Raw genomic sequence first — 20,395 nt, 5'->3', positions numbered from 1 at the left:
TATACCTATTTACATAATTTAGAATTCTACAGGTGGCATATTTTCCTATTAAAATGAGGAAAAGGCATTAAAGCTACAGTTATTAATGTAGTTGCTAATGTAGCCAATAAGGATACATTCAATGCAATTTTAAAATGACTGACAGCACCAAAAAGGCACATGTCCAAAACTGATACTAGTGGGTGGGAGATAAGGCAAAAAAAGAGGGCAAGGAAACTTGTCAAAACTTGTATGACAAATAAAAGTTATTACTACTCAGGTTCTTTAGACACTCCACAGCTTTTAATAACCCAGGGGACAGGACTCCTTACCCAGCAAGACCACCGTCTCATAGTTCTCCTGCATGACATCCTTGTAGAGGGCTCTCTGAACAGGGTCCAGCTGAGCCCATTCCTCCCTGGTGAAATACACAGCCACTTCCTCGAAAGTCACCAGCCCCTGAAAGAAAAAGAGTCCAACACTCAGTACCTGCTGCCCCACTCACAGTCCCACTGTTCATAGAACAGCAGCACCAGGTAAATGGAAGCTCCGGAAGGCACATGTTAACAGAGCCCCACCCCTGCCTTGCTTAGAGCAGCTAGGAGGCATCAGAGGGTAGAAAGAGAGAAACTTTGTGTCTCCCAGCTCACAGACAGAGGCGAAGTCATCACATTTATCACATAGCTACTAGCCAGAGCTTAATATAGGAGATGGGGCTGCCTCTGGACCCTGCTGGTAGCTCCCTGGTAGGAATCCCAACACTCTCTAAATAAAATACATGGATGAAAGGGGAAGTCAATAGTAAAGAATAGAAGTTAGAAGGTCAGAATTGTAGAAAGTTGGCAAGGGAAGCTATCAGAAATCAACGATCAACCATTGAAAATAAGTTTTAAAAAGTATATTAAGTACAAAATTAATCCTAACAATGGTAGTGGTAAATTACTAGATGGAAATGGCAGAATTATCAAAAATAATGGAGAAGAGGTAAAAGTGTTCAATAAATATTTCTCTCCTGGATTTGGAGAAAAACAGATGATGTAACTCATATCATAAGATGTTGACGCTGACAGTCTTTCCATTCCAACAATAACTCATGAGGACGTTAAACAGCAGCTATTAAAGTTAGATATGTTTAAATCAGTGAGTCCAGATAATTAGAGTTTTGAAAGACCTGGTGGAGGAGTGTGGAGGACTGTTAATGTTGATTTTAATTAGGACTTGGAACACTGGGAAAATTCCAGAAGACTGGAATAAAGTTAATGCTGTGCCAATATTTAAAAACTATAAAAGAGATGATGCAGCTAATTACAAGAGTGTCTGTCTGAAATCGATACTGGGCAAGAGAATGGAGCGCTATACTGGATTTCATTAATAAGGATTTAAAGGAGAGTAATATAATTAGTACCCATTAAAAAGGTGTAGACACAATAGATCCTATCAAACTAAGTGGATATCCTTATTGGATGAGATCAAAAGTTTGGTTGCAGCTAATAGTACTGATGTAATATATGTAGGCATATGAGTTGCTTCAGCACAATATTTTGACTAGAAAGATACAAAATACACATGGCATACATTAAATAAATTTAAAACTGTGATAGTAAATGGGGAACCATGGTTGAGTGGATTTCTTTCTAGTGGGTTCCCGCAAGGATTGGATCTTAGCCCTGTGCTATTTAACATTCTTATCAATGACCTGGAAGTAAATGTAAAATCATCACTGATAAAGTTTGCAGTTGTCACAAAGATTGGGGGTGGGGGTAACTAATGAAGTGTCAGTAGGTTCAGGTTTCAGCACTGGGAGTCTGGGAAGATTTCCCAGTCCTGGCTGGAGGGTTATTTCCTGTTCCACAAAGACAGGAAGTTTCATTCCCAAGTCCTGTGCCTTGAAATCAGGACCTATCTGACACTACAGTCCATATTCAATATAGTGGCAGGATTATAATATGATTAGGACATAATTATGAGGCATTTTGTACAAGATGAGTCATGTGTGGTGTCACTTGAAAAGTTATGATTTGCTGAATATGATTATCCTACCTGTGTGCACGGATCATGTTTGTATCTGAAGTTATGGATATTGACTCTGTATCTGTCTTTCAAATGTGCTTACTCTGGGTAACAGCCACAACGAGCCTTTCAGGTATAACAATGAAGAAGCCAGACAGTGCTGATGGCTCATCAACAAAGACAATGGACTGTGGAAGAGCTTAGCCTTTCTCTGAATGTTTCAGCCAGCCTATGAGTCATGGCTACTATGACTCAGCAGGGCACTCTAGGGCATGTGACCAGACCACATGACAATGAATTTCATTTTGGTACCTGTATTCTTCCACAAACTGGACTGGAAACTGAGCTTAAAACAAAGGGTTCCCGCTATATGGAAAAGCTACATAAGATGGGGTGTGTCATCATCTCTTGGCCTCATTCCCCACACAAGAGAACTCCTGGAAGCACCTGAGGAACGAAGACTGAACTAGGGGATGTGCTGGTCTTAGGGTAAAGGGATTTCTAGCTTGTATATGGAAACTTGGTGGACTGCTTCCAGCATCAGTCAGGATGAGAAATTGCTAATTCAAATTCTAGCCATCTAATATGTTAGGCTTGGTTTGAGTTTTTGGTTATTTGCTACGTAATCTGCTTTGGGCCTTGGCTACACTTGCAGGTCTGCAGCGCTGGGAGTTACAGCTGTCTTCGTACAGCTGTGCAGGGAAAGCGCTGCAGTGTGGCCATACTGACAGCTACCAGCACTGCAGTGTGGCCACATTTGCAGCATTTGCAGTGCTTTTGGGAGTGGTGCATTGTGGGCAGCTATCCCACAGAGCACCTCGTCCCATTCTGGCACCGTGGGTTGTGGGAAGGGGATGGAAGAGTGCGGGTCATTCTGCTTCCTGTCCCAACGCCCCGTGGTGCATCGCTTCACATCCCAGCAATCACTGTTTTTCCGTCCATGTTTGGCGCCATTGTGACTCTCCCAAAGGTTTCTGTGCAGCACGATTTCTGTGGGAAATGGAGCCCGAGCTGCTGAGGACTTTGCTGATGAGTGTCGCCAGCACATCACATTTGGCAGTTGAGCTATTCCTTATGATCCAAAGTGACAGTGATGAGGACTCCGACGATGATATCGAGTTGCCTGATGCGTATGACACTAAATTGCTTGTGGCATTCACGGAAATGCTCAGCACCTTGGAACGCCGCTTTTGGGCTGAAACAAGCACTGAGTGGTGGGATCACATCGTCATGGAAGTCTGGAATGATGAGCAGTGGCTGCAGAACTTTCGGATGAGAAAAGCCACTTTCATAGGACTGTGTGCTAAGCTCGCCCCCACCCTGCGGCGCAAGGACATGACATTGAGAGCTGCCCTGTCAGTGGAGAAGTGGATGGCTATTGCAATCTGGAAGCTGGCAACTCCAGACAGCTACCGATCAGTCGCGAACCAGTTTGGAGTGGGAAAGTCGACCGTTGGAATCGTGTTGATGCAAGTTTACAGGGCCATTAATCGCATCCTGCTAAGAAGAACCATGACTCTGGGGAACGTGCAGGACATTGTGGATGGCTTTGCACAAATGGGCTTCCCTAACTGTGCAGGGGCGATAGATGGGACGCATATTCCTATTCTGGCACCACCCCACCTAGCATCCGAGTACATTAATCGGAAGGGGTATTTCTCTATGGTTCTCCAGGCGCTTGTGGATCACCGTGGGCATTTCATTGACATTTACACTGGCTGGCCTGGAAAGGTGCATGATGCACGCATCTTTCAGAACAGTGGCCTGTTCAGGAAGCTGCAGGCCGGGACTTTTTTCCCAGACCGGAAGATCACAGTAGGGGACCCTGAAATGCCCATTGTGATCCTTGGAGACCCCGCTTACCCGTTAATGCCTTGGCTCATGAAACCGTATACAGGGAAGCTTGACAGGAGCAAGGACCGGTTCAACTATAGGCTGAGCCGCTGCCGAATGACTGTGGAGTGTGCTTTTGGTCGTTTAAAAGGGTGCTGAAGATCTCTTTATGGGAAGCTAGACTTGGGGGGAAAGCAGCATCCCTGCGGTTATATCTACGTGCTGTACCCTCCATAACATTAGTGAAGGGAAGGGGGAAACATTCAGTCAGGAATGGACCTCCGAGGTTCAACGCCTGGAGGCTGAATTTGCACAGCCAGAAAGCAGGGCTACTAGAGAGGCCCAGCACAGGGCTACAAGGATTAGGGATGCCTTGAGGGATGAATTTGAGGCTGAAAGCCAACAGTAATGTTTAGTGCCTTGCACGGGAGTGAAGTGCAGTGGTTACACTGTTAGCAGGAATCTGTTTTTCCTAAAATGATTTGCAGTACCTGTTTCTTTCCTGGGCTACGGTATCTTTCACTTTCTGCAATAATAAAGACTGTTTTCAAAGCCAAGAATTCATTTATTGAAAAGAAAATAACTTTATTGACAGACACACAACTTTTTGGGACTCTGAAAGGGCAGGGGGGTGGGGTGGTGAACTGTACAGTCATAGGTTTGAATATGTCCTGTCTGGAGTGCTGTGCAATGACTGCTGCACTTCAGGATGAAAATACTGCATGGTGATGGGGGTTGAGTGCAGAGGGTAAGGGTCGTAGTTCTCAGAGCAGGTAGGTGAACGTACAGGTGTTGGGGGCAGCTGGTGGTGGTAAGAACCTGGATGCTGGGGAAGGGGGTTTGGAGCTGACATTGGGGCACAAGGGAAAGAGCTTTGGGACGGGGGGCCAATGCCTTTCTCCCGCTTTCTCTTTCCCTCCATTCCTGCATGTTTTCCCTTCATTCCTGTGTATTTTTACTTTCTCTGGCAGATTGATTCATTACTGCTTTCAGCATTTCTTCTTTGCTTTTTCGCAGATTCTTCCTCAGGTTCTGTAGCCTCTGAGCAGTCTGTGATACAGTCACTCGAGTATTCAAGGACACTGTTATTAGAGAGACAAAAATTGAAACAATTTACAGAGGCACCATTGTTTATAATCTCACACAGACAGACAGTTTTACCCCCCTCCCCCCGTGAAGGAGTTTACACTCTTCACTTTAGCATACTTTTCCTATACCAAGCAGACCGCACAGGAGCGAAGAAATGGTGAGTAAGGGGCAATGATTGCAGGAGAAAATTAATTCTGGAAGATATCTCACTGATGAGGGTCGCCTGGGAAGGGGGAATGATTGATTCAGGGCAGTGCAGGGGGTTCTGTGCGTTGGGGAAAGCAAAATGCTGCAGGGGGCACCTACACTGAACAGTCTCCCAACATTTTCCACAGGAGTTAATCCTGGAAGATATCTCGCTGCTGTGGGTCACCTGGGAAGAGCGGGAAGGTCTTCTACAGCAATGAGGATTCTGCCCTGGCCCCTATGCAGCTTGCCTGTGCGCAGCAATGGTCCCCCCACCCCTTGCGGCACAGTGGCGCGGATGCATTAGCCTGACTGGGACAAGGACCACAGTGGCTCTCCCAATAAACTTGCACAAGCGCATTGCCCGCACTCTGGCGGAAACTTTTGAAGAGATAACCGAGGCCGATTACAGCAACGTGATAGACCACATCAATGGGCTAGTCCGCATCTAGGCATGCATGCATCCAGCCATAACCCCCCCTCCTCTCCCAAAACATTTCCATCCTGAAAATAAAAGCTGCTTACCGGGAACACACTGCTCTGCTTGTCCTTCACCAAGTTCCAGCTGCTGCGACTGGCTGCCTTCCTCCTGGCTTGAGAAGAGCTCCTGACTGCATGCCTCCTGGGACTCCGGGGTGTCTCCCCCCACCACAGTACCTTCAATCTCGGTTTCCTCCCCCCGTCCTCCTCCTCGTTCTCTCGCCCAACCTCCCCCACCCGCTCTGAAGTGTCCATCGTGGTCGTCGGATTGGCGGTGGGGTCAACCCCAAGCATCGCGTCCAGCTCCTTATAAAAACGGCAGGTCATGGGGGCACCACCGGAGCGGCGGTTTCCCTCATGTGCTTTGCAATAGGCACTCCTCAGCTCATAGACTCATAGACTCTAGGACTGGAAGGGACTTCAAGAGGTCATCGAGTCCAGTCCCCTGCCCTCATGGCAGGACCAAATACTGTTTAGACCATCCCTAGACCAGCTCCTTTACTTTAACCCTCCACTGCACCGCGTCCCGGTCATGGCCCCTTTCCATCATGGCCTTTGATATCTGGCAATAGGTATTGTAATTCCTACGGCTGGAGTGCAGCTGTGACTGCACAGTTGCCTCCTCCCAAATACTGATGAGGTCCATCAACTCACCATTGCTCCATGCTGGGACTCGTTTGGCGCGTGGAGGCATGGTCACCTGGAAAGATTCACTGATTGCACTCCACACCTGGCTGAGCAAACAGGAAGGGGATTTTTAAAATTCCCGGGGCATTTAAAGGGCGGGTCACCTGAGGCCAGGGCAGTAGAGTGCGAACTGATGAGCAGAGTGGCTGAGCAGGCATTCTGGGATGCCTCTGAATACCTCGGAGGCCAGTTGCAGCGCTTTTGGTGGCTACACTTGTGGAGCAGCGCTGCATCACCAGTGCTGCAATCCCTATACCCGAGGCAGAGCAGGAGTACGGCCAGCGCTGCAGCCAGGGAGATGCAGCGCTGTATGTGCCATGCAAGTGTGGACGGCGAGTAAGTTGCAGCGCTGTAACCTCATCACTAGTGCTGCAACTCCCCAGTGTAGCCAAGCCCTTGATCTGTTTGCTAACACATATCGCTGGGAGATTGCCTGTTGTCTTCTATCTGTCCTTGAGTGCCTTTGGTAAAGCACTCAGGTAGCTTAGTTGGATGCATGGTGCCACCTGCCGTCCTACTGGGTGATAACAAGGCTAAATCTCCAGCAAAGCAGTGTGAGAAGGGCCAGCCCAGCTTGCGGGTTAGAGGGCACAGCAGTTCCCAGAAGCTCCCCAGACTGCACCCCGAGGTGACAAACCATCACACCCTATAGTGCACAAGTCTCAACAGGTTTGTCACATCCTGTCCCCTCCCTTTCTCCACCCGAGATAGTTCCTGCCTCCCACCACCTCGAGCAGCTCCCACCCTCCTATGCATTTACTGCTTCTCTCCCTCCAAGCAGAACCCACCACCAGCTCCCTGAGAATCCCTTACCTGAGCCAGCTCCATTGCAGCCATTTCCTTGCCCCAGGGAGGATGGGATGATCTGGAGCGAAACGTGGACGTTAATCTGTAGCCTGCCAGGGGGAGAAGGGCAATGTGAGAGAATTCAGACAGGGTTTCTCTCCTTTCCACATGTTGATTCCCCTCAGCATTGTTCCCTGGTCATGGACATTCTAGGTTCTGCCACATTGTGAAGCACAGAGTGACCTTATTCCAATACAGATCTAGCCCCCTCCTACCAGAGTGTAACCCTCTGACACATGGTGAAACCCTCCCAGCAGCAGAGTGTCTCTGTTACACTTATCAAGTTTGCAGGCGATACCAAGCTGGGAGGGGTTTCAAGGACTTTGGAGGATAGAACTGAAATTCAAAATCATCTGGACAAACTGGAGAAATGGTCTGAAGTAAACAGGATGAAATTCAATAAGGACAAATGCAAAGCACACCGCTTAGGAAGGATCAATCAGTTGCACACATACAAAATGGGAAATAACTGCCTAGGAAGGAGCACTGTGGAAAGGGATCTGGGGGTCATAGTGGATCACAAACTAAATAGGAGTCAACAGTGTTGCAAAAAAAGCAAGTATCATTTTGGAATGTATTAGCAGGAGTATTGTAAGCAAGACACGAGAATTAATTCTTCCGCTCTACTCCACGCTGATTAGGTCTCAACTGGAGTAGTGTGTCCAGTTCTGGGGGCCACATTTCAGGAAAGATGTGGACAAAATGGAGAAAGTCCAGAGAAGAGCAACAAAAATGATTAAAGGTCTAGAAAACATGGCCTATGAGGGAAGATTGAAAAAACTGGGTTTGTTTAGTCTGGAGACGACTCAGAAGGGACACGATCAGAGTTTTCAAGTACAAAAAATGTTGTTACAAAGATGCCAGAGAAAAATTGTTCTTCTTAACCTCTGAGGACAGGACAAGAAGCAATGGACTTAAATTATAGCAAGAGCAGTTTAGGATGGAGTTTAGGGAAAAAACGTGCTGTCAGAGTGGTTAAGCACTGAAATAAATTGTCTAGGGAGGTTCTGGAATCTCCATCACTGGAGATATTTAAGAGCAGGCTGGAAAACACCTGTCAGGGATTGTCTAGATAATACTGAGTCCTGCCTTGAGTGCAGGGAACTGGCCTAGATGATCTCTCGAGGTCCCTTACAGTTCTATAATTCTATGAACCAAAGGCCAGAGAAGAACAGAATCAAAGGAGTCACTCTGGGGATTCTCGCTGTCATTGTCCCCAAGGCAGCTCTCTCAGGTTTACAAAGCTGTTTCATGCTCCAGCCTTTATACAGTCTCTCCTGGTACTGCCCCTTTCATGGGCTGGGCCTAGTTTTAGCTTTTGGCAAGCATGACCCCAGGAGCTATGAGACTGGGCTTTCTTGCCTCAGCACATCTTGTTTCTTTCTGTGTCTTCCCAGTGAGTCCAAATGAGTAGATACTCCTGACAGAGACTGTGAACCTAAGAACATCAGAGCGGACCACTGCATCTGACCAATGGTCCATCTAGCTCAGTGGCCAATGCCAGGTGCATCAGAAGGAATGAACAGAACAGGTAACCATCAAATGATCCACCCCATCACCCATTCCCAGCTTCTGGCAAAGAGAGGCTACAGACAGCATTCCTGCCCATCTTGCCTGTGACACTGGCAGATGAGGTGCTAGCTCTTGCAAAAGCCCCCATGTCTTCATTGAACATGGACAAACACACAGTGGAATCAGTCTGACTCACCTGTGTTAGTATTGTTAAAACAGGTATTAGGATTATAAGAATGTGTTTACACTTTATTGAATGCTTCTGAATTGTTGCCTGGGTTCATGTCTGACTAGTTGCATTGTGAGCCTCTGTGGCTCTGTAAATTACCAGACAGGAGAGAGACTTTACCTAGGTGAAGTGCTGATTGGCAACTGAATGCATTACACCCTGCATGGCAGGAAAGGTCCATCAACACCAGATAGACTATTATGTGATGTTAAAGACGACAAAAGACTGTTGTTGTGCTCTTGACTTCCCGTTAGCTGAGTTTGCAGCTCAGAGCACACGGCAGAAAGGGGATAAAAAACCCCATACAGAAGGAACTGATTATCTGTATGCTGCTTGGACTTGGCGGGGGGGGGGGGAGTTTCTAGGCATAAACAAGAGATCCTCAGCTGATTAGCCTGGGTTAGTCCTAAGGAAGATATAGGGCTTGCTTATTATAGAAGCTTCTATTACCTTTTGAAATTTAAGGTTGTAACTTGTGTGCATCTATATGATTACCTGCTTTAACTTTGTAAACAACTCTCCTTTCCTTTTAAATAAGTCTTAACACATATTATTACAGGACTGGCTACAAGTATTGTCTTTGTTGTGAGATCTAAGATTCAATTGACCTCAGTAAGTGACTGGTCCTTTGGGAGAAGGTCAGGCTTGACAAAGCCCTGGCTGCGATGATTTAGTTGAGGATTGGTCCTGCTTTGAGCGGGGGTTGGACTAGATGACCTCCTGAGATTCCTTCCAACCCTGATATTCTATGATTCTATGACTGGCAGTAACCTGAACATTGCTGTGATTCGTGAGCTAAGGCAGTGGTTCTCAACCAAGGGTCCTGGGCCCCCTGGGGGCCACTAGCAGGTTTCAGGGCGGGCGCCAAGCAAGGCCAGCATTAGACTCATTCAGGTCCAGGGCAGAAAGCTTAAGTCCCAGTGCATGGGGCTGAAGTCCAGGGCCCTAAGCCCTACCACCCGGGGCTGAAGCCAAAGCAATGTAGATTTCTGGGGCCCCTGTGGCATGGTACCCCGAGGAAGAAAGTGTCCTGAAGACTCAGCCAGAAGGTTGAGCCCTGACACACTACGGCTTCTCTGCCAGTCAAGAAGGGCTAGCAGCGGGGGAAGACTGCCAATTGATGGTTGGAGGGGTGAAGAAGTTTGGGGTATGGTTGGGGAAGAAGCATCTGGGACTGGATAACCTGGGGCTGGGCAGTCTCCATAGGGGACACTTGCTCCTCCTGTGCCCTTTGCACACCCTCTTGTGAGTAGAGAATGACCACCCTGTCCCCACCCCCACAGGCAGCCATGTCTCAGGACTCTCCCAAGTTCCACCCACTAACTCTCTCCCCATTTGGGGTAGAGCTCGGGGCAACAAATTACCACCAAGATGAACCCAGTTGAATGCTGCCTGTTCTGGTGTTACAGGGACCTCTGGTAGGTGAAAGGCAGAACTGTAGCGCTTCTCAGGCACAATGTATCATTTTCAAGCCATAAAAAGAAATTCTGTGCTGCACGTGAGTTCTGTGCATACGCAGCAGTGCAGAATTCTCACGAGTAACTCACACCTGGCACAAACATAACCTGCTCACTCCCATCTCTTCTCCTTATGGGTCGAGTCCCAGAGCTGCTGCTGTCATTAATGCACACAGGCTTTCACTCCCGTTAGTGCTGGCAAGACCCAATCCAGTTACAGGACTGAACCCTTATTTTCCTATCACACGGGAGAGTCTCCGCTGAGGGGGAGGTGAGATGGGGAGGGGGTACAAAGGGGAAAGTTGTCGTACCCATGTTGGTCCCAGGATAGCAAACAGGTATTTTTAATTGGTTCTAAAAAAATTACCTCACCCACCTTGTCTCTCCAAGAGATCTGAAAGTGGCAGAAGGAGACAAACAGGACGACAGAGCTCAGGACTCTAAACCAAACATTTCAAACCCCTGGAAGAAACTTCATTTCCCTTCTGCCCCTGGGTATGTTTGTATCCTATATGAGGGACCACCCCATTCCCCTCACAGCAGCAAACGGAGACTGCAGCCAGCCCCAGATGGTCTTTCCCAATCCTGGGATGTTTGTTATGACAAAGTTTGTGTGTGGTGGTGCACGGGCTGGGTACAGCTGGACCCATCTGCAGATTGGAAAGTCAGGGCGACTCTAGCACAGCTTGGGGTCTGTGGGCAGGGGGAGCAGTTCTGGAGCTGGGCCTCTGTCCTCTCTAGCTCCCATGGCACATGGCTCTGGCAGCGTCAAGTGGGTCCATCACTGCAGGGGAAGATTGGGCCAGTGTCTGAGATCAGGGTGAGAATTGGAGGGGGGTCCATGCTCAAGAATGGGGGATGGAATTCACCTCCCCACCCCTCTGCAGAGCTCAGCAACTAGGGATTTATCCAGTGACGTGAATTTCACTCTGGGTGACTTTGAGTCAGCCACGGAAAGATCCTTGGGCCTTAGGTTCCACACTGGCCACAGGAGTTTACTAGTTCTCCCTCCCCAGACTCCCGGGGGCAGCCAGGGATAATTAGTGGGTTATGGGAATTAGAAGATGAAAATTCACTAAGAACAATGATATTTGTGTGTTTATTATTAAATCCCCAGACACTCACCAATCCCCGTCCTCCTTCCGATGAGCTATAAATATCTAAGGGACTCAGCTACTGATCCTGCAGTCAGTTCCTGCCCTTCCCCACTTTCTAAAGCAGCACTTTTAACACCAGGGCAGGGAAACATGTAAATACTTTGAACCAAATTCCAGAAGCTGCTGAGCATGGAGAAGTTCAAATGAAACCAAGGTTCCGTCTCTCCAAGGACCTGGCCCCTAGTGCAAAATTACAGACACTCCCCAGAAATCTGAAATGGCCACTTCATAACTGATAAAATGTTATTAATCTGTTCACTTCTGGGAATTACCAATAAGAGAAACAACCCAGTGACGGTGACATCCTGAGGAAAAGATCTCATGGGTCTTTAGATCATACCAATTTGTAACCTGGAACTTTACACACTAAAATGCCTAATTCGCAGCCCTAAGACAATTGCCTGGTGTCACTACAGGGCAGAATTAAGGTTGGTGCCTTAGTTGTGAATTTCCATCCCCTAACATACTGCAATTGCTGTTAAGTGGGTTTGTCAAAATTCATTTTGTCTATTTCTTTCTTTTAATTTCAATAGATAGCATTATTTATTTTTAAGCCCTTTTTTCAATGTTTACAATTTCAATGTTCAGAGCTGTGGGAAGTTATGGGGGTCGTCAGACGACAATTATTTAATTACAGTAACTGCTGAGATTCCAAAAGCCAAATCATACAACTGTTCAAAGAGAAATTGTCAATGTTACACCTAAAATATACAGTGTAAATATCCTTAAATCAAACTCCACTTTCTCCAGAAGCTTTTCTGTATATTACCTATATAAATATTTTTCCATCTGTGCGTGTACAGTAAAATCAACATTTACTGCAATGTATTCATAAAAATCCAATCCTTTCAAGCGTAATTTTAAATAATGAAGTCCTTGAAATCTTTCACTTCCTAGACTGGTATGTTTCATTTCAGGATAATTACACCCTCCCTGTGATGTATTTCACTCTCAGTACCGTAACCCCCTCGTGATGTAGCTCCTGTCTGGAAGCTCTGCTGAGGTGAATGACATTATGATCAGAAGATGACACTCTGACACATGAGCAGAGACACAAGGGAGAGGGTGGAGGATGAGGTAACATGGAGGCTACCAGAGTTGAACATGGCTGTGAGAGCAAACGCCCTCTCAGCCTCTCCTCTCTCCAACCTCCCACAGTCAGTAATTCTGAGAAATTGTTCCCTGAAATCTAAATAGCCCCAGTATGAGACACAGTGATTAACACAGGTACCTTAGAGGCTGCAGCGCCAACCCCCTGCCTTGACGAGGGGGATGAAGAATTGCTGTAGAAATGGGTTAGGCTGGGAGAGGGCAGAGCTGATGTGGGACTGGGAGCTGAGTTGACCAAGAGGCCAGAACTCACATGGGGGTTGGGAGAAGAAGTCAACACGACTGGGTAAAGGCATTTCAGTGTATTTTCTCCATTAACCATTCTGCCATGTATTTAATTTAGAAACTTTTCACTTCACATCTAAACACCTCGGAGCTAAGCTGGGTTGATGCATTTCCACTTACAGTGGTACAGTTTTAATTAGGTGCTTAATCAGATGCTCATGCAACCCAAAGCAGTCAATAATGGGTGTGCTTTCATTCATTAACTTAAAAGCGATGCACAGCACAGTCAAAAACAAAGATGGTGTGAGGGAGTGTCAAAATTTTAGGCACTAAGAAATGGAAATTAGGTGTCAGCTGATGTCTCATGCATTTAGCCCTTTTGTCCTAAAACACGCATTTGACTCTGACATTGCTTTATCCGCCCTACCAGAAACTGCTAGAGGTAACCAGGAAATTACAGCCGACCTTCACCAGGTATAGTTCTACTAGCTATGGGCCAACATTAAAATGGTTCTGTTTGTTTATCTTTCATTCAGCTTTGCAATTCTTAGATCCCATTTAAAAGCTGGAAGTGAAATAACCAAAGCAAGTAAAGACGAGAGTGACATCAGGCAAAGGTGGAGGTAAAACAATAAATGGAAAGAACCGACTATGCAAAAAGGAACATCGCAAACTATCAGAGCCCCAGATCCCTGTCCAACTGAACCCACTCCAGCCAGGCATATCAAGCTGGGTCCCAGAAAAATCACTCAGCCCGTCTGGCAGTGAATGCTGCGTGTTTCAGGCAGACCTATGGTGTGTGCATCTGCTCTGCTGACATGCTGCTTTGGTACGGAAGGCACCACGGCCACAGGGAGCAGAGACATGGACTCCTACAAAACACATTCCCAGATACACCTCCAATGCCACATCCCCTCCCCACCTTCCCACTGTCTGCCATCCCCTCCCCTACCTCCACATGGCCATTCTCAGCCTATTGCTAACACTTCCTCCCAGCCTTCAGCACTATAAATAAATAAAACATGGTGTTACAAAAGGTAGATTGTGCCAGAGAAACCTGACCTGGATGTCAGTAAGGTTTTTGATACAGTTCCACATGGGAAACTATTCGTTAAATTGGAGAAGATGGGGATTAATATGAGAACCGAAAGGTCAATAAAGAATTGGTTAAAGGGGAGTCTACAAGGGGGTCATATTGAACAGTGAGTTGTCAGGCTGGAGGGAGTTACTAGTGGAGTTCCTCAGATCAGGCTTGGGACCAATCTTACTCAACACTTTTATTAGTGATCTTGGCACAAGAAGTGGGAGTGGGACACAAAGCCGGGAGGGATTGCCAATATGGAGGAGGACAGGAAAATCATACAAGAAAATCTGCATGGCCTTGAAAGCTGGAGTAATAGAAATGGGATGAAAATGAACAGTGCACAAATTCTAGTTGTTAGTCCCCAAGTGCATAATTTTGCAATAAGCTGGGGATTTATCGATTGGAAGTGACAGAGGAGGAGAAAGACCTGAGTGTATTGGTTGATCACAGGATAATTATGAGCTGTTCACGTGATGCAGCCGTGAAATAGGTTAACGCAGTCCTAGGATACATCAGGCGAGGTATTTCCAGTAGACACCTGAGAGGGTTAGTACTGCTATACAAGGCACCGATAAGACCTCATCTGAAATACACCTCTACCTTCGGCCCTTAAAGTCTGTGAGTCTACAAACTGTGCTTTGTGTTGCACAGACACTGAAGGAGATCAGGGCCCCATCGTGTTGCGCACGGCAGAGACCCTGACTGAGATCAGCACCCCCATTCTGCTGGGCACTGCACAGACAGAGCGGGACAGTCCTTGCCCCAAAGTGATCACAATCCAAGTTCACAATAGGTAGGAGGAAAACAGAGAGGGGTCTGTGACTTCCCCCAGGTCACTAAGCAGGTCAGTGACAGAGCCAGCAACAGACCCTGGTAACTCCAGAGCCCCATCACCTGCAGCTTGGAAAGGTCCCCAGACCCAACTGTATTAGGCTGCAGGAACAGGTGGTTTGTCCATGGGATGCACAGGCTGTCTTGGCAGGGCAGCTCAGCTGCAGTCCCTGTACAGCTCTTCCTGCAGCCTAATACTGTGTGCTCTGGGGACCTTCCCAAGCTGCTGGTCATGGGGCTCTGGAGTTAACAGGGTCTGTTCCTGGCTCTGTCACTGTCCTGTTTAGTGACCTTGGGGAAGTCAGAGACCCTCTCCCTGTAACGCTCTCTTCAGTGACTCGAGAGCACAAGCACCAGCCTCAGGCAGACTAGTAAGAAGCAAGGAACAAACGCCAAATTGGTTGTGAGGTCTGTATGGAGATTTCACCACCCAAGAATCCATTGTAAACGCTTCAGGCTCTGTAACAGCATTAACATGGAATCACAGACAGTCCTCTTGGGTGATCCCATATATCTCACCACGCAGGTGAGCCAACCTTTGTGACAGATGAGGGGGGGTGTCATGGGTCAGGAGAAGTCAGTGTCCAGTCCTGTGGGGCTGTGCTTCTGGCTCGTACTTCACTGCTGCCCCTCCCTTGCCAGCTGCACTGTTCAGCCAGCCCCAGGCCTCAGTGAGATCACTGCCCCCCCGCCCCCCCGCACACACACACACCAAACCTTCAAACCAGGACATGGTGCACCAGTGCCAGAGTGCACTAGTGTAAATTCTGTCTATACTAAGGATTTGCACCAGTGCCTAAAACACCAGCGTGGCAGAGACCTTCAGTGCCCAAAACAGCAGTATGGTGGCACTAGAACTGGGATCTAGTTCTAGCTCTGTCACAGACAGCCTGGGTGACCTTGGACACATCAATGTTTCTCCTCCCAACTTTAATCTATTTACCCAGCTGCCCACTCACTGGGGTCTCCTCTCTCTCCAGAGCTGCTCACCACTAAAATCTGTGTGGGTGTCACTAGAGTTAAGGCAGTTCAGCTCTGGAACAGTCTTACAAGGGGGGCTGTGGAGTCTCTTTCCCTGGAAGTTTTTAAGAACAAGTAGGACAAAGCTCTGTTAGAGATAATCTACATATACTTGGTCCTGCCTCGGCAGAGAGAGCTGGACTTGATGACACCTTGAGGTCCTGTCCAGTTCTACATTTCTGTGATGCTATGAAACATACACATATAAAACACAACATACAGAGTAAAACCCACCACAACATAATGTCAGGCAATTTGGGGGGAAAAAAGCAAAAAACCAAAAACCACACTCCACAGCATAAAATGACAATACAAAAGGGAAAAAAAGCAAAATAATGCAAACTAACACACCCTAGGAGAAAAGTACACAAGGGAAAAGAACTCAGCTCAAACTAACACAACACAGGCACCAAACAAGCTGAGGCAAAACAATGCACCACAAAACTGCTACACAACATGGTGCAATCACAGTTCCACATGGCACCATGCAAAACAGCTCAGCATAGAACAGGACACAGAACAAAAGAGAATTATTTCAATGTAGGCCTGGAAGGGATCTTGAGAGGTCGTCTACTCCAGCCTCCTGTGCTGAGGCAGAACCAAGTATCCCTAGTCATTCCCAGACTGGTGTATATCTAACCTGGTCTTAAAAACCTACAATGACGGAAATTCCACAGTCTCCCTTGTGATAAAGAAAAATAACCCCAGGCCCAAAAGCCAGGTCTTGATGCTGCTATAAATTACATCAAGACAGTAGGCCTCCATCATACTAACATATAGTAAAGTAAGAAAAGCTGATTTTCCATTAACTCTCCTGAGGCTCACTCTCTGATTTCTCTATACACTACTATTATCACACTATTATGCTATTAAAATGCTGCCTTTAAGGGACTAGACTAATATAAAGTCCCTTGAATTACTACTGAAATAGATTAACAACTGCTAGGTCACTATAGTTTATTAAGAAGCTTGTGCACGCATAAAAATAACCTCAATGTACTTGGCCAAAGGAACAAACATGTATTTTTGAACCCAAGTTCCTCAAATTTTGCTTGGGAGCACAGCTGCAGAAACCGCAAGTAGGTGGACACCAGGTGCCAAGATCCTGACAAACAAAACAACCTGTAAAAAGGGGAAGTTGCAAAGGGCAAGCTTGCAAAATTAGCTTATTTTATATGTTTTTAGGAAATGGTGTCATTGTATTAACCAAATATGGTATATTCGGATGCATGAGTTCATATGCTAATGTGCGGTTTTTGGCTATATAAACCCAGGTACCACTGCTGTAAGGTAGAGCGACTTCCCCTTGCTAGGGGACTTTGTCGTCTCTCCCTGCATATATGCTTGTATTCTCTGATTAATCAATAAAGGAGCCTCAGGCTGTCTGATCAACTCAACTGAGTGGTGGTCCTTTTCCACGACAATTTTGGTGCATTGGCCGGGAACCCACAAGAGGGCTTCTCCTGAATCGGAGGACCGCAGGCAGTCTCCTTCCAACCCCCGGGCCCAATTAAAAGGTAAGAGACCTTTTGAAATCTCTATGGGGCTTGGCAGAGGACTGGTCTGTAGGCTCCGGTTTGGGTAAGTCACAAGCTGGGTTCGAACTTTTAGCCATCAGACAGACCAGATGCCCTTTCTCTAAGGCTTCCGAGATTCTGAGGTTTCAGAGCCTTTCTAAAGGCTCCGCTCCCAAGGTTTCAAAGGTACCTTCGACAGCCCACGGACCGCGCTCCTTTTGGTCCGTCCTGATCCGGGGGATCAGGGGTCCCCTTCCTACCAGGTCTGAGAGGGATCCGGGTATAGCGTTCCAGTTTTTTGTGATTTCGCCTTGACGACTGTGTCAAGAAAGTGCCTGTGTCTGTGTGTGTGAGGGCCAAGCGGCCAGTGTGAATGCAGCTGTGGGAAGACGCCCCGAGCCTCCTGCGAAGCAAAAGCTTGTGACCGGGAGTGTCTCGAAAGCAAGCCCCACAGCTGAGCTTCTGTGTGTGAAGTGTTTGTATAAGGCTTCCCAACTGGCAGGCCTTGGTAAGTGGCTAACCTGTTGGGTGCTTGTGTGTTTCCCCGTCCCTTTTCCCTTCCCTTCCACGACCTATGACCCTGTGACCGCTCCTCGAGCACTGTCCTTTCAGGACCGCAGAGTCCCTATTCTGCCCCCCTGGAGCTGTAAGCTCCCTTCCCTTCTCGGAGAGGAGGGAAGTCCTTAGGAAAACCGTACCGCTAAGTCCGTAGCTTCAGAAGCATCGTTGGCTTAAGGCTGGTGCTCTGGGCTGACGACAGGCGTGCGGGGACCGCGGGTTCTCCGAGGGGGAGCCCGTCCCATCCTTTACCTCCTTCCTAGTAGGCACCTGCATTCTCCAGGCGGGTCAACAAAACCTACTCCACCCAGTTCCCCTGCCCAGGGCAGGCATAGACGCCATCGGTATTAGAACCGTGGTAATCCTAAATAGCGTTCCCCTGTGTGAGTGGCTTGTGTGAAAGAAGGCTGAAGTGAAAATGGGATCCAGCCAATCTAAAGGGATTCCAATCCCCCCAAAAGGCACTCCTGCTGCTTATATGTATGTACACCGTGGCCCGTCGACATGTAAATACTTGCAAAAATGGAATTGGTATACTAGAGATGATCCAAAACTGCAATTCCCTGTGGAAGGCAGTTTTGACCTTGATAGGATTGTACACCTCAGGGGTGCTCTTGTTGCTAACTCTGTGGGACAGGGACAGTTTGATGCTTATTTTGAGTGGCACGATGAAATGGGTAAAAGACGTCAGGAATCTCAAGTTAGGGGGTTAAAAGACACCCAAGAGAAACTAAAAACCCAACTTAAAGAGGCACAGGAAAAATTAGATAGTGCTCAAAATTTGCCAAATCCTCCTCCTTTGGGTATAGTCCCTCTTTGCCCGTCCCAAACACGCCCACAACCGACTGCCCCGAAAAGAATCTATCCTTCACCCCCCTCTGATGAGCTGATTGATCTGTTTTTAGAATGCAGACAGTGGCCCGATAACCCTAATAGGCCACCCGCTTATAGCCCGGATGCGCAGGCAGGGGGAAGTAGATCGGGAGGAGGAAGTGAGGCAGAGGATAACCGAGGTGATCGTACGGACACCACTCCCTCTTCCTCGGGTTCTGGTAGGCAGACGCCTCCCAGGACCCCTTCAAGTGGGTCCACGCCCCGGTCTGACATGTCTGATGACTTAAGGGAAGCCCTTGCCCTCATAACCACTGGGGAAGCGCTTATGAAAGAATGGCAACAGACAGCACACGATGAAGACATAGATTGGGAGTTAAAGCAAATTGATTGGGAAAAAGTATCCCCAGAATCCCCGTTACGACGGTTGTCAGGTACAATAGCTAAGATGAGGGAAATGATGACATCACCAAAATATGAATCCCTTCTGAAAAGTTGTTCTCCTATCTCTCTTGCCTCCGACCCTGATGCTGTAGCCTTCAACACCCGCCATAAGACTTGGCTACGCAAGGCTAAGAAAGTAACCAACCCGCCTGAAACCGTCACTAATTTTCCCCTCCGGCAGTTGCCCTCGGGCACAGGAGGGTTAATGACAATACATGCCCCTTGGTCACCAGGTGACCTTTACAATCTTATCGAAAAGTTCCCAAAAATCAGGGAAGATCCCGTTAAATTTCAAGAGCAATTGGAAATGATAGCCAAGTGCTATAACCCCTCACATGCCGATATGCACCAGCTGTTATCAGCTATAGTGCCCAAAGAAACCCTTACCCGCCTATATGCCAGGGCAAACTGGCCAGCTGATGTTGACCGGATGTCAGAAGCTGACTATATCCAAAGAAGGACCAACTTAATTAATGAGGTTCTTAATGTATGTCCAAGAAAAACGGACTGGACCAAAATAAATGCCTGTAAACAAAGTAAGGGAGAAAATCCGGCTGACTATATGGAACGTATAAAGCAAGTGTTTGAAAGACATTCGGGGATTACTAATGCAGAACAAACGGCCACACAAGCTATAGTGGCGGCCTTTGTGCAGGGACTCTTGCCAAAGGTAGGAGAGCAGTTAAAGGTTAACTTAGTGGATTGGGAAGGTAAAAATCTGGAAGAAATTCTGGCAGCAGCACAGCATTTTCACAGGCAGTTAGAAAGAAAGAAAGACGAAACAGAATCTAAGCTTATGGCTTTGCAGATCCAAAGCATGCAAAACTTTGCTGGCAAAGGGCCCAGGCGAAGAACAAAACAGGCTGTGACTAAAAATCCCCTGACTAATTTCAGTTCCACAGCCTGCTTTTCGTGTGGGCAAGAAGGGCATTGGAAAGCCAATTGTCCCCAATTAGGGAAAGACCAGTGTAGGTATTGTAAAAAGGAGGGACACCTTATTAAGGATTGCCCTACGCGACCTCCTAGACAGTTTCCAAAACAGGAGGGATTGCCCTTTCCTGCTCCACCAGCCCCAGCTCTTAACTACTAGGAAAGCCAGGAGACTAATAACATCGTCGTCGCCCCCCTTGTTCATGTGGACCAAACTGGTCCAACTGTTTCTTGTCTAATAAATGGTGTCCCTACCCCTTGCTTGGTTGATACAGGAGCTTCTAGGTCTACCTTAAGAGCACAAGATTTCTCTACTGTACCTCTTTCCACTGAGGTCGTAACTGCTGTGGGAGTGGGAAATACCCCCATTCCCCATCCTG

General features: G+C 47.4%; 1 protein-coding gene across 17 annotated transcripts in view; it reads right to left on the bottom strand.

The window, feature by feature from the left end:
• Positions 1-20,395, bottom strand: part of LOC127039351 (zinc finger protein OZF-like) — a 1,232,974-nt gene that overhangs the window by 7,968 nt on the left and 1,204,611 nt on the right. For 3 of the 17 annotated variants that reach the window (XM_050932919.1, XM_050932917.1, XM_050932918.1), the window contains exons 3-4: positions 7,078-7,160; positions 312-438 (exon numbers count right to left, since the gene is read on the bottom strand). The exons of 11 other annotated variants lie outside the window; for them this stretch is intronic. In XM_050932919.1, coding sequence (XP_050788876.1) covers positions 312-438; positions 7,078-7,101 — 151 coding nt within the window. In that variant the 5' untranslated portion in view covers positions 7,102-7,160. Of the gene's footprint in view, positions 1-311; positions 439-4,382; positions 4,905-5,622; positions 6,312-7,077; positions 7,161-20,395 lie in introns of those variants that run through there. 3 more of the 17 variants (XR_007770949.1, XR_007770950.1, XR_007770951.1) reach the window with 3 other exon arrangements.

The sequence above is a fragment of the Gopherus flavomarginatus genome, chromosome 23, assembly GCF_025201925.1.
Source record: "Gopherus flavomarginatus isolate rGopFla2 chromosome 23, rGopFla2.mat.asm, whole genome shotgun sequence".
Lineage (NCBI taxonomy): Eukaryota > Metazoa > Chordata > Testudines > Testudinidae > Gopherus > Gopherus flavomarginatus.
This window is presented reverse-complemented; position numbering and strand designations above follow the sequence as displayed.